At 41.3% G+C, this 15,609-nt stretch overlaps 1 protein-coding gene across 1 annotated transcript in view; it reads right to left on the reverse strand.

The window, feature by feature from the left end:
* The window catches only part of ADAMTS6 (ADAM metallopeptidase with thrombospondin type 1 motif 6), a 2,426,739-nt gene that overhangs the window by 569,825 nt on the left and 1,841,305 nt on the right, over positions 1-15,609 (reverse strand). The window contains exon 15 of the mRNA XM_069627350.1: positions 159-261. Coding sequence (XP_069483451.1) covers positions 159-261 — 103 coding nt within the window. The remainder of the gene's footprint in view (positions 1-158; positions 262-15,609) is intronic.

Below are 15,609 nucleotides of genomic sequence, written 5' to 3' on the forward strand. Positions count from 1 at the left end.
CGTTAACGTTGTTATTTATAGACCACATACCAACTTAACAATGAGGAGTACATAAATATACACCTAAAAAATATATAAATTACAGTAAACTTGAAGTAGCGACCTTAGAAAATCGTCTGAGTATCCTATGGAAAACCCACATGTTTACGGCACATTACCTCCTGTGTAGGGCTTCCAGCTGTAATACTTCCCACGAAAAGGCATATTGTCAAAATCGGCACACTGCTTCTCACGGAAATCCCGCGAACCGGATGGGCATGGCTAAAGAAAACCGAGATAATAAAAGTGTGTGTTAATTCTTGAAATAAACGACAGACTCTAATTGCATACATTGTGGTGGTCTCAGTTGCACAGCCCTTGCTCATTGGGTATATGTAAGTGTGTCAAAAGCACAAGAGGAGAAGCAGCTCTCCGACAAATCGACTTTCAGCTTTGGGCTTTGTGCTCGCCCTGTCACGCAGAGTACCCAGTTGAGGAAGTGGAAAAAGGCAGCCTTTCCTGGAAGTGTAGTTCCAGGTACAGGTGCACAGCTGTTCGCAGATCTATATTTAAGGGATCAGGGTACAGACTTCCAGTATTACGTACAACACTAATAATTGTGGTTTCAGACCCGCTCCTAACCAAGGATGTAAACTGTCTACATCACAAAAACACCACGTTTGTAGTACAAGGCCTGAGACGGAAGTAGCACGTTTAAATGGGAGTCTGGGTGTGCCACATTCCAATTTCAGGCACCAGGGGCTCTGTTGCTATTTCAAGGTTTCATTACTTTAACGTGCATATGTATAGATCACATACTAAGCTAACAATAAACAGCACATACGTATACACCTCTAAAGTATATCAATTAAAATAAACTTGAAATAGCGACTGCACAAAATCACCCACATTTTTCAAATGCAGTGTTAGAGTGGGAGACCCGAAGAAATCCTCCCTTCTAAAGCATTTAGCCCTCTCGCTACGTCCCTCTCCCACTATATGTGTGCACTATTTTCATTTTCATCAATAGATTGTTCAACATGTTGAACTGTTTAATTATGCTGGCGTTATCTATAATTGGATTTTTACTGGTCTCTGTGATCTATGATTGCCGCAGGAACACGTACAGCTAGCTTCTTTTAATAATGGCTGGATGGTTAAATAAACATTTGCAGTGATGAGAAAATGTACCCAAACTATCTGCCATTTTAAAAGCAATTATCATCTGTAGTTTTGCAAATAAAAGATGCGCGTGTCGTAATACCTAACGTGCTTTACTAAGAGTAACCATGTCTTAATTTAAACTTGCTATTGTGAGAATCTGGTAAAACTTTATGGAACTGTACATTTGTAGAGGCACTGCAAACACACACAGGACCATGTCTTATCTATTTAAGCAAATCAACTCATACATTTTCCCACTGCAAATATTCGGCCCGCACATACACATCCCAAAGAGTACGTGCGACCCACCTTCTTTTACACTTACACACACACACAAACTATCAAGGGTCGCAAAAGTGAAGACCTCTAGAGGACCCACATCATAGAGAAACCCACAACTGGTACAACACCGCTAAAGAAACCATGCCTCACGCCATTGGATACTGCATAATATATCATGTTACTATGCTTTAAACGTCACCAAATCACTGTGGCCCTACAAGGGTCATCTAGACCGTACTTTGCTGTAAGAAAGAAAATGAGCGAGTGGAAGACAAGAGGATGGAAAAGCCGGAAGTAGATGTTAGAAACACAAGCAGGGAGAGATGCAGCAGGGGGGCATGTTTTGTGATGGTATGGGTGGCTGTCAGTCGTGCTAGGACTACGGTTCTGCAAAAGGGCGGATCTGGATATAAGTTTTGTTGGGTTATTTCGTGGCACACTTTCAAAAGACATTTCAATTCTTTAAGAAGGCACCAGAACTATAACTACTGAATGAATGCTTTTCCTATTGTGCCCCAGTGCTGGTGGCATAACTACCAAAGCTGTAGCTAGTGCAGCTCCTGCAACTGAGCGGAGGCCTAGGTCAGCACAAATAAGTACCCATAACTACAGATCCATAAGAGCATCCTTGGGTAATTATGATTGTCCTATGTACTGCTAGTTCTAACCCCTTCCTTCATATGAAATCAGCCCATAGGAAAAAGGACCCTGGAATAAAATGTCGTCAGGGCCGTTTAGCTATTGTGCACTGAAGAAAGCATCTAGTGGTATATGCTGTACCGCTATCTGGAGTAGAAAGGTGTACGTGCAAGTGTGTAGTGGGGGCTCCCCAAGGTGCAACAACTCATAGTAGTAGCTTAAGCGCACTTTGTCCCGGGATGGACAGAAGTCTTAAAGATAAATCACGGAGAAACCGAGAGTGCCTGCTATAGAAGCTTCTGACTGAATGGGCGGCTTTGAAGAGGACCATCTGCAGCTCCCCACTATGATCCGAACGCTCCTTGAACAGGTGTGTGCAAACCTATTGCATGACTCATGCAGCAGGTCTGGTTAGATGAGGAACGGAGCACGCTCCCCTCTGCTACAGTAGCAATTTTTATTTCTAGATGAAAGAAAAGACAATTGTGACAACTGTATTGTATGTAAAAAAAATTAACAATTTAAATACAATAAAAAGTTGAATGTCAAAAAGCATACTCCCCTTTTCCTGTGTCATGCAGTTCAAGCCCTGCACCTGAATATTTCATCAGCATCATTTTGGTGAAACATTCATGTATATTTATGGTGCCTGGTCATAGATGTGTGATTGAGGTGTCTCTGTGGGTACGCGAGTAATAGAGTGGAGTGGCATGCCCTTTTTTCATTTACAACAATCTGTACAGACCCTATAGTTGCTGTATGCACATCAGAAGTATGGTACTCAATTCAACATACGTTATCGACACTATCATGTGCTTACTCAAATCCCACAATTAGCGACTTGCACAAGAGCTCATGCATGTTACAAAGAAATGCCGGAAATGGTTCCAACGGCCTCAATAGAACCAAAAACATGTGCCATTTATTGAGTCTGTGGCGGGAGCCTGTGATGTTCGTACTTAGTTCGTGCAAAGTAGTACGAGCCTGTTCCAGCGCAAGAGTCTGGGTAGTAGGAGATAGGAACAATAGTGGTGCCTCGGAAGAACACACACCACAGTCTTCCATGCCAATGGTAGTGGTACTGGCACCACACTTATAGGATGTGACTTCAAAGCAGGGTCGTGTCAAGGATGTTTGACATTTTGTTACACCCCCAACCCCAGGGATAGGTTTTCTTTTTCTGCTACTTGGTGGGAACTGACGCCCCCTCCCTCTGCACCGCAGGGGGTTGTCTTGCATTTCTCTGCCCTAGAATGGACTCTTGTCTCAAAGCCAAAGCTGGATACATCGTCTCAGCACAATGGGAATTGTCCTAAATGGATGGCACAGTGCAGCACAGCACAAGGTCACCAAGACTTCTCGGTCAAAGGGCATGGGCTATAGTCCAAATTCCCAAAATAGTTGAAATCATGAGGAAAGGCCTAGCCGTCCAAGATGATGGACCGCACAATGGAGTCAGATCATTATTTGCAGTGATGTATTTTGTATCTGCTGTATCAGTGTAGAGCTGTGTGCAACTTAGAATTCACAGACTCTGACAAGGTTGACGGTGTCCTTCGTTGCTCCATGTGGTTAAAAGGCCATCACCGCGTGTAGAGTAACTGAGAAAATTAAATAGGGAATTAATAGTTTCCAAATACATTGGATAGATTGCTAAAGAAGTACATATAGTCATATTGTCGTTTTTTCTCATTGAACAATGTGTCCCTTTGAAATGTAAGTGCTTTCGTCCATGACGCTCTGCAGAATGGTTTAATCACTCCTTGTGTTGCCTGCATCAAGATATACGCAGATTGCGCATGAGTGATCCTTCTGATGGTCTTTTGGCTTTCAACTCTTCCTGTGCGTTGTACAAAAAACCTATGTTTCAGGCCAAATCCTATCACTATTGTTCTCTGATTGTATCCGCTTTTAATATTACTGAAATCCTTTTCATGGCACCTAAGTCTATGTAACACAATTCATCCCACTATCTGTTTCTTAATCCTCTGGTTTCGCTAATTATTTTAACAAGAAAATTTTTAACATAAAGGATCACAATCCTTACGCTCCAGTCTCCTTGTATGTTCTTCATCCTAGGGTCATCCCTAAGCGGACCACTTTATCTTGAGCTACAGTCTTTAGTATATGATAGTAAACCTTCCTAGTATGGGAGAGTCTCTCTCACTGCTTCTGTCATAAAATTTTATTTAACTCTTTTTTCAAACTCTTGGGTTATTCTCATGAATTCCTGGTTAACCCACCGGTTATTTCCTTATTGTTTAAACACTGTCCACATATCTCCTGTATGTAAAAATCGCTTCCTTTACCTAGATTGGCTTGCAAACCATCGGTGTATCAGCATTCTGCACATTTTTCAGCAAGAGCATGGATTGAGTTGTCAAAAGGCAACTTAGTAGGTATGTGCTTTATAATACAATTCTGGATTCCCATCAGTCTGGTTACAGGCCTGACTTCAGTACTGAGACAGCAGGAATGCAGGCAATTGATTGTGTCTTGCACATGTAGGTTGATGGGGTGTGTCTGTTTGTGCAGCTGAATCTCTTAGCTGAATTTGATCCAATTGATCACAAGGTGCTCCATAATATCATGCAAAATGGGTCAGGTGGATGCATCTATTTCTCTCAGGCAGTTCCCAATTGATCTGTTTGACAGACTTTCCCATTAAAACAACTGGCCAAAGGGGTAGCACCAGGGTTGATCATGATACCTCCGAGATGGGACACTTCATCCTTTGCTTCCTCTTCATCTGCAAAATCTTTGGGTTTCACATTAGACCTGACTTTATCTTTTCAATCTCATATCACATCTTGTTAAATCTGCCAAAGTCCACTTTCATTCCCCTAAAATTATGAAATAAATTGTTTGGTCTCTCACTTTCATCTGCTTGTCCAATTTCCAGTTCTGTCATGCCTTCACAACCATAACTCAGTTGTCCACCCTTGCTTTGAGGCCAGGCGGTCTTTGGAAATGGGGAATTCTTCAGACCGTTCCATTTTCTCCCTTGGATGTCATAATTCTCTTCAAGTTTTTTGTTTTGACGATAAGGCCTTCCTGTTGTTAGTCATAAATCCAGATCCTTGGGGTCTGACATGGTTTCAGGAGGTGTGGCCATTTTCAACTTGCGATTCCTAAATTGCACCCTAATTGTCCTCAACACTGTCTCATTCTTTCACTGGTATTGTTGCTTCCAGCTGGAACAAACTCGCTGCTGGTTTTCACCTGATTTCAGATCTTTGTTTTTTAAGGAAATAACTAAAATGTGGCATTTAGGTAAGTCTTATTAAGGCACATAAGACCCACTTGAACAGAATCTCAGCTAGCAATGAATTCAAGATTTTGATAACATGCATGTACTGATAATAGGAATTTTAACACCCAATCTGAACCTCTTGAGGCTTGGGTGGAGATAGAAAATGAGAAGAATCCAAGATACTGCACCTTCGAGAGCACTGTGGTAATATAAATATGCAACGTGGTTGGCTACTTGCTTAAAACATGCAGTCCTAAGTGCTTGCAATGGGAGATTAATGATTAACATCCTAGCTTCTCCGAACCTTAGGTCTAGCAATCCATCTAGTCAAATCGACTACATTTTGAATGGCACGGAGCACTGGTATACCCTTAATGATTTTCGTGTCACTGCCAGAGTTGAGAGTGGCCACAGTGCATTAACTCTTATGAATAACATCATCTATGAAACTTTTAATAGTTGCTTACTGTTGCAAGCCACTCTAGCCCATGATTCTTAGGATGGCTTGGCCAACATTAGATTGCCATGCTTCTTTTATAGCTCTGTCTGGTGGCCTCCTGGCATTTTTGACCGGTAGCATAGAGGGTTTTGGAACTTCTCTCTCTCTACAAAATGTATGTCATTTATTTATTTGTATATGGTTGTATAAGAACCTCTACAAAATACATTATGAATCAATAAACAATCGTTCTTTTATTTTTTAATTTAAACATCATTAAAAAACATATTTTCAAACGTACACAGCATCCATTATAAACATTGTTAAAACCTATACTTTTATCATTCATAAAATCCAATCAATTGATAAATCTAAAATCGGAATATCAAATGACCCTAGTTCTCTCCTCGTAGGAGTCTCAAAATAGTGCGCCATAGCCAGTATAGATCAATCTGAAGTCTCACACAGTCGGTATTCAGGTATGCATACCAAAATTCCTGGGTTCTTATTGCATCATAATCACATATGTATTTCTCAAATATAGGCTTATAGGTATTCACTAGCGCAATGCACTCAGTAAAAACATGTTTGGGAGTCTCTAGTTTCCATTGTTTGTTACAAATTCGACAGACCCCGTCACTTATTGGTATTTTTAGTATTGCCCCTTTAAAATTAACAAAGGTAGCTGGTTAGTTTGCAATCTAAGCATGGGGCGGCATACTGTAGGGTTGGAGCTTTGGCAAATGTAAGTTTGTGCTCTTAGGTAATGGTGGGTTACTTGTGTAACGTAACTATATATTCGTAATTAATTAGATGTACATAGTTACTTTCCCAATCCCATCGTTTTATCTTCTTCCAAAATGAATAACATAATCCTTATCAAGTCCAAAATCAGGGAGCCAGCCAATTTGAGTAAATAAACTGTCATTTAAAGCTACAAACTCACTCACCACCCTATCTGTACTAAACAGAATTTCCCTACCAGCCGCCGCCAACATCTAGCATTGGGGATTCGTTTTTTGCTTTTATAAACAGTTCCCCTCTCCTCTTTATTAATTGGACTTTTAAAGACTCCAAACCTCGTTCCAATTGTTAATATTGTATCGGGGTAGATGATGACAATTTCAAAATTCTTTTCCAGAAATAGCCCTCTAACATATCAAGCCAATCTAATTTATACAAAGCAATTACATCCATACTGTGTAAAATCGAGGGACAGAAACTTTGTTTATATAGAACGATTATACCCTCCAAAGAATATCCAGTCATAGCAGTGGCAAACTTCTCAATCATAAAGGTCAATTGTCGTGCTTTCCTGGGTTGTGCCTCTTTTATCTGGACGTAGTTCCTAGAGGCACTCGCATCCAAAACTAAGTAAGCGTACTTTTCGACATAATCCATCACACACAAACTTGTTTCAAGAATGGGGCGGCTGACCTTTCTAGAGGTATCATTATTTTAGTTTTGTCCATATTTATCATAAGGTCATTCATTTCAGTACATACAACAAATTCCTCGAACATAGCCTTGATATGACTAAACGTATGATTAAGTATCACCAGGTCATCCGCATATAAAATGCACGGTACGGCCACTCCTCCCATTCTGGGGTAGCATCCTGTTCCTGCAGAGAAACATTTTGGAAGATCCACTAAGTATACATTAAATAATAAGGGGGCTAAATCCACAGCCCTGTTTAACCCCCCTATTTATAATTACTCTCGCAGACAAAATGCCGTTGTCGTCCAGCCTGACTTTTCCACCAGTATTCATATGGAGACCTTTAAGAATACATATCAGCCATTTTGGACAACCCATCCTTTCCATATTAGACAATAATTTGTCTCAGTTCACATAATCGAAAGTGGCCCGGAAGTCCACAAAGACAATAGAAAGCGCAGGCTTGCCTTGATAGCCAACTGACCAAATTAATTTGTCTAGCGCTGTGATGCTGTGGTTTGTGGCACTCCGTGGATGAAACTGGGTCTGTCTGAATTGAAAAATGTCGTTCTCGTCTACCCATTTTTGTAAAACCCTCAGAATGAAAGTACCAAAAATGTTCCGGTGGTATCCAAGAGGGAAAGCAATCTATTATTTTCTGTTAATAACCTATCCCTTTTTATGAATTAAGATCATAATAGATTGTTGCCATGATAAAGGTATCACCATTGAATGACAACCTTTATCAAACTGAATTTTGAGAATTTGAGCCCACCTTGTAGGATTGTGTTTTAGTACCTCATTTGCCAGCCCATTAGGTCCAGGCACCCTAGAATTATTAACGGACACAATCAAGGGGCATCCACCAGAGTAGCATTCCACCTCGGTGGACTTTGACAGAGAGTAACCTCTATCTCTTAGGTAAGTTAACCATACTTCCTCTGTGATAGGGTTTATAATTTTCTTATGTCTCATGCCCTTGGCCGGGGCTTAAATCTGCCAAACCTTCCTCATAGCCTTATTGCTAAGGGCACAGATCATATTTAGCCATTGGCAATTTTTGACCGAGAGTCTCCACCGCTTCAGCCAACCCCTACACTCTGACTTTTTCTAATCTTGAGGGCCAACTCATTGGCTGGAATTCCCACCCTATTGAGTATTCTTAATCTCTGTCTCATTGCTCGCTTAGTATCCCTTATCGTGATATTAAATCTATTCACAATTTTTTTCTGAGGTCACATATTGGGATTTCACCCTGCCTGTTTCCCTTGCAAGACCTTTTAATAATCCTTCAATTTCATTTACATTAAGATAGCTTAGTAAGTGCTTATCACGAGGAATTAGCCTCACAAATTTTTCTAGCAGACCAGCAAATGCGATTTCCTGCTCCATTAACATTAACCCCACTGGTGCCAGGGACAAAGCAAGCAGTGAGTGATCACTAACATCATTTGGTATTACCTTAAGTTCCATGACTTGCTCCAATCCAAACATGTGTTATTTCCAAAATAATAGTCCATTGTCGCTTACTTATTACACAAGCTCCAGGTAAAGTGCCCCGGGCAGTCTCCCTTTGTTCTGCCATTCAATAGGGTTAGATCCCAGTTTCTGAGAAAATCTGGCCATTTGTCCCATTTTGTATTTGTACCTTTCTGTACCACAGAACATTTTTCTTGGACATCTCGGAAAGGAGCACAACTTTCTTGATCAAAATACCCTGCATTTAGATCATCCCTCATAAGAATGATCTGATTTTCCACCAGCCCTGCCAACCCGCAAGTAGCTCATCAATATAGTTCTGTATACTATCCAGGCATGTGGAATTTGGTGGACAGTAAATGTTAAAAACCAACATATTATAGTTTTCCATAAGATCACCCATCCTTAGTTCCACTGCCAAGGCATTATCACATGGCTTGGACAGTACAATGTAATTTGTGGCAATGCTTTGTCTTTATCCCGATAATCAAGCCACCATAGGAGAACCCCTGGGGGCCTTTATGAGCCCTCTTTTGGTAAATATGATAGCCGTCCAGATATAAGGCAGAGTCCAACCAGTTTCACGAAGCACAGAAACATCACAATTCAATAGCTGGGTCAGTGAACCCCTACTATCGATTAGGTGGCTGAAACATCTAGTAATCCAACTTGCAATGTTATTAATTCAATTTATATTAACAAGCTGCTCGATAGGTACTGGTATTTCCCTATTTACTGGGATCCTATACGGTCTTCCACTCTCAACCCCAAAGTCGGGGTACTGTGGGGGAGAGATAAAGGCAGAATGCCTGACCATCGAGGTTGGCCCCGGGTTGTGCAACCTAGTCCCACCCCTGTTGTTGGGGGCATATTTTGTTCTGGTGTAGATGGGAATAGTTTCTTGCCTGTAACTCCCTTTCTCAAGCATTGGTATCTTTCATGGATTCACATGCTGGAATATTCCCCGTCATCAGGCTATGGGAAAAACCTCAACACCTTGAGTGTCCTATCAACGTCATTGGGCAGCACCAATGAGATGTCGAATGTATAGCTCTGCCCCTGCGGCTTCCCCTCAGATTTTAACCTCTCCAAAAACAGGATATCCAAAAGGATGTTTTCCTGAGCGGGAATGCTGGAGGGTCGCATGTGAATCCACGAGAGATACCAACGCTGGAGAAGAACAAATTACTTACCAACTGTAACGTTCTTTCGACTGGATGTTCCTCCCACGTATTCCTCATCTTAGATATCTTGTCTCCCAGCTCTGCTTCTTCGGAAAACAAATTTCACCAGAGGGCACAGTGTTCGATGCTGCAGAGTTGAAGTCCCTCGAGGGCCGCCGTCGAGCGTCGACGTCATCCACAGTATAAAGGGTTCGAGCCGCGCCCGTTACCTCAGTTCTGTTTTTACAGTGTTAACGGTCGCATCAGTTGATCAGGCTTTCATAGTCCCTTGGATCTTAAAGGAATGGTTTGGTCAGAAATATTATTGTCCCTATGGTTCGGCCATGTGCTTTGAACCATAATTCAATCGATCGTACAAACATTTCCTATGCACCTTACCCAAGTTTTCGTCTCTTGAACACAAGCAAAATCAGGCAGCAGGGCGCGGCCATCTTGTGATAATCTTATCACTTGCTGCATCTCCCTGGGTGACCTGCGTTTGCGGCACTAAATCATATCCCCGCCCCTGAGCCTGATATCACCAAATCATTTATATTCTCCGCATCTCTCCGTGACGTTGCTGGGCAGCATAGCCAAACGCTCCCAGTCGCCACCTACACGACTAGACGGGGAACCCAGAAAACAACACACATAGTCTCACAGCACAGCGCGTCACAATTAGGAATGTTAAAATGCACTTTAAAAGGAAAAAGCAAGACTGTACAATTGGTAAAGTACATTTATTTCACATTAAAGGTTTCGATAACATTCGGCGTATGACATAATCAAAGAAAATTGATTTTTTTTCTTTGCTCTCATTCCATAAATCCGCAAATGTTTATCGTGAGTCATGCGCTGTTCCTTTTGGGTACGCAGGGTGTTCGTTTTGTCTAAATGAAGCACTTCGGTGAATTGCAAGGCTGGTGCATCAACTTGGCACTAGACCACCATAAATGTTGTTATGTTGCTCCTAATCGCCAGTACCAAGTACGGACATATTGGACCTTGTCTGTCGTCCCAAAAGACAGTTAAGTAGATCCAGTGATTGACATGTAGCTGCAGCTGGCGGTTGAAGAAGCCATCGGTCGGGGTCTGGAATAGATGACAATCGCAGAATGGCACGATGTACCTGTTTGCAAAAGACAAAAATCGAAATGTGTCTCAGTAGCCGATCTTTATTACAATTAATCATTTTCTTTATTAGCACAGAGGTGACACAATGTGAACCGAGAGAATACAATGTGGAATATCAAAGTACTCTGCTATTTGCTTCCGAGGCTAGTGCAATTGAGAATGTTGAGCTCTAAACGTAATGTATAAACTGGGGCAAGAATTTGAGGTGCAAAAACAATGTAATGATTTATTAGCGCTAGGGAGAAACGAGTGGTGGTCTACATGTGTCTCGATGCTGGCCTGCCCATGTGCCCGGTAGATAGCCCAGCACACAAAGGTTGTACTAGCACTTCATTGCAATATGCCACACAGAACAAGTACAATGTGACCCAGCAATAACGGTCAGCTATTCGTATTTCGACTGGTTCTGGTATGAAATCGTCTAAAGAGAAACTTACATTATATTCGGCATTTCCATTCTCTTGGCGCTTTGCAGACCGTAATGCAGACTCCTCCGTTCGTGTCAATGATTTCTCATAAACTGAACTTATATGTAACTAGGTGCAGTTTCGGAATGGGCAACCTTATCACATCATACGTTATTACACCCCCCCCTTCAATTCAATCCCTTTCAGAATGGGCCCTGCCTCTCAAGGTCAAAAAACAATAGAGCCTTATACTGTGCGCTGGACGCGTGGGCCTCCCATCTCCCAAGCAAAAATTCAAAGCTGGTGACCTTCACTCAAAATGAACATACATTCTTACTTCGCAGCATCCCGTGTCAACTCATCCATGAGAACATGAATTTTGGAGTACAGGCACAGGGAATTGGGGGCTGTCACTGCTCGTTTTTCATGGTGCTGCTGAGCTGTAGGGGAAAAATTGCCAACAACAGAATGCCCTCTATTCCGAAATTATAGTTGATGTAACACATAAAATGAGTCAAAATGTGTCTACTGATAGGCCCACCTCTGCTTATCTCATGGCCTCCTACCCCATGGCATGTTTTCACAGTCAGTACTTCTTGCATACCTAGAATGTTTTGTGGCCTAGGTTTAATCCCTTTTGTAGGACAAGCAGATATTCAGCTTTTTGCTGAACTTTATTGCAAGTCAACTGCCAAAACCCAAATATTCTTAAACACTGTTACCCATTGGTCATTAACACGAAAAATGAAGGTCCCACAGTATCTCGACTAAACTGTGAAATGTGAAAGCAATCGTAATAATTGTAATATATTTTTAAGAAAAGCACTGAGAGGATAGATTTCAAAAGAGAAATTGCATACTTTATTTGTAAAGTTTATAGAAACATTTTTTTTTTAAATTAAAACAGACGGTAATCATTTCAACCGGGATTTGAACGATTTAACAAGCTCTGCTTTGGGTGGACATGGCACGCTGGCAATGTTTTGTGGCAATGTATGTGTGCTCTGAACAGATTTGTGAGCGATTCCATGAGTATGCATCTCGACGACATTAACAATAAGATCTTTCACAAAATCGAATTCCATTTTCTCATATACTGGTTTGACAACCCATTTTTTGCTTCTTTTCGTAAAGGCCATAGTGTAGCGAAGCAAGTTTCCTGCAGTCCTAGATTGTTCCCGGCCTACATTCTCATTATGCGCCAATACCGCAAGTAAAGTCCTACATTTCATCCCTTGGATGCCAAAATGCAATCTCTTTGGTCTGTACTTTAGGCACATATTGTGGAACACCTCCAAATCTCCTGTGTGACAGAATTCTGTGAGTCCCTTAAGATCTCTTGATAGAGGTTTATGAAACTCAATCTTCTCAAGGGCTTTGTGTGGAGGTGAAGATGGGATCAACCACTTCTTCTTCCGTGGTGAACGTTAGAACAGTGGTGCATTAGGGACCGCCATTTTTCCAGTAGAATTTCCACAGACCCATCACATGTTTTTGAGCTCCACCAAAGATGGTTGCTGAAAGACTGGGACCATTGCGAAATACCTTCCAAACCTTTTTTTTCCCCTGCAGCCGAGATTTTTTTATTGATTGATTTGGCAACATGCCATACATCAAATTGATGTTTAATATTTGGATACTGCTCCCTCATTGTCTTGGCTATTGAAATGTGTCTGTCCGTGGCTATGAGGCCGATTTGCATTCCCCTCGATTGTAGATCTTCCAGTGATTTTATAAAACCAAGTTTCTCCATGGCCACCGAGGATTTACATTGGGACACCTGCACGAACACCAAACTCACAATTTTCTTACTTTCCATGTCCTGTAGATGGTAGGTGCAGTACTTTGCAGAAAATCTGGGGCTGTCACACTGTCCATCGTCGGCAAACCTGAACCGTTTGTCAGGGAATGTACTTTGAATAGCCAATTGTTCAATTTTCCAAGCATCACTAATGACAGGGAATTTGGTATTTGTAGTATTGCGTTTTAGAAATGAAATGGAGTCCCACAAACTGAAAGAAACTGGATAACTTTGTGAAACTAGAGCCATTGAAAAGTAAAGCTGCTGCATACAGTAGATTGCCAGCTGGCAGTTTCCCCAGCATCGGTTGAGCGGACCATGAAAATGCTTTATGTGACTTTTCACAGGTGGCATGTATTTTGAGGTTACTGCCTTGTGTTAGACGAGTCACGCTCACCAATGGCTTTCCACATACTTCCCCTCCCACTGAATGCACACATTTCAGCATCTTTATAATCTCCATCAAGCTGCTGTCGAATACTATGTATTTGGCCTCTTTTATTATACTGTCATCTGGCAACACTGTTGTTTCGGACTGAACCGTTGTGGACATATCAGCCAAACCGGACATACTATAGTCGATGTCTCTTTGTCTGTTTCGTCGGTCAATAGTGTTGATGCTTCAGTTTCTGTCATTTCAACATCTGTTACTTGACCACGGATAGGAGAAAACATCAGTGTGGAGTGTTTTTTGGGGTGCATTTTTTTCGCGGGTGTTGATTGTGTCAAGTGCTCATCTAGTAATCTTAAACTATCATCTATAAATTCAATTTCACCTTCCTCTGGCGGAGCAGGCGCATTGCAGCAATGGTCGAAGAACACTTTGCTGGAATCGCCGGTCATATTAGATTCATTTTCTGGCCATTGTACATAGGCATCTCGAGTGTGAACACGACGTGCCTCAATGAATAGTTCCTCCATGGTGAAATCAGTTTGGCAAGCAGCATCTGTCATTTGTATCGCTGTCTGTGTCTGCATAGTCCGTACTCCATCGGGCAACTACAGGACAGATAGGAAAAGGGATGTTCAGTGTAAATCCAACATACAGTGTTGTACAATTTACATTAAAAAAAGCATATAATGAAGGCCTTAGCACAAAACTATTGCCAACAATATAAAGTGTTTATAACTAACCTTATTTTTATTTATTTTCTTTGAAACCTTCTTTACTCTAACATCAGCAAACTGGCGCACCGACTCAGATCCACGTTCCTCCGGTTCAATATAGGGATATTGTATACATCCCTACAAAAAATAGTATCCATTTAAAATAAGTCACTGGCATTACACATATAATTAGACCGACTTTCTTTCATTAGATGGTACTGTCAGTACGCATACCTCTGGCTCCGGATCAACTGTAAGGTCTGGTTCCGGAAAAACTACAAGGGGTAATGTAATTGTAGAGGACGCTGCAGCATCTCCCTGAAACACAGTACTTGCCTTAGTAAGGACGAAAAGATTGGAAACGGGACACACAATTTGGAAAGACGACAAAGGTACATATCAATAGTAAAGTAGGAATGAAACATTGTGTAAAACAATTACACAATATGAAAATATGATCAGATTATCTCGTCGTATTGAAATGTGAAGACCCATACCTCTGACAGCGGATCTACTAAGAGAGATGTTGTAATTGTAGTGGGCGCTTCAGCATCTCCCTGAAACACGGTACTTGCATTAATAAGGTCGAAAAGATTGGAAACTGGACACACAATTTGGAAAGACGACAAAGGTACATATCAACAGTATAGTAGGAATGAAACATTGTGTAAAGCAATGATACGTTGCGCAAATATGATCACATTATCTAGGGTTCCGTGCATAAAAACAGTCTGGAACAGAATAGCAAGGTAAGATTACCTAATACGTGTTCGAAGTGGCTGAAGACTCCCAGCAAGACATGGATGTTGAATCTTGTTCCTTCATATTCGGTGGATAGTCATGGAGTGGTAAAGGGAAAGTATTATTTGATTTAGAAATTCCAACATTACAAAATGGCATGTAAGGAGACTGAATACGCGAAAATTACACTTACTGAAATGCATAATATAGCATAGTTATCCGTCCCCATAAATCATTTTTCTATGTGGGTTCTACAAAACAAGGACTGATGTTTAGCAAAATAGTCATTATTTCAACAGCTATTCAATCACATAAATATGGAAAGTACTATAAGTGACATTTACACCAAAAATACAGGCGTAAAGCTAAATCCGGAAGCGTGACTGACCAGTGGCGGCATTTTCATGAATAAAGTCGGAATAGTGTTTCGGAGCAATTTCCGAGTTGTTCTCAGTTGATTCCTCTTTGTGTACAAGGATGTGTCGTACATATCCGGGTCGAAGTGCAGGCTGCAGATGCGGTATCGATGACCCCTCTTGTCCTCCAAGACTTGTTTGACTCTACTTTCAAGCTCTTCCGGT

This window comes from Ambystoma mexicanum, chromosome 6p (assembly GCF_040938575.1).
Source record: "Ambystoma mexicanum isolate Mex_15411 chromosome 6p, UKY_AmexF1_1, whole genome shotgun sequence".
Classification (NCBI taxonomy): Eukaryota; Metazoa; Chordata; class Amphibia; order Caudata; family Ambystomatidae; genus Ambystoma; species Ambystoma mexicanum.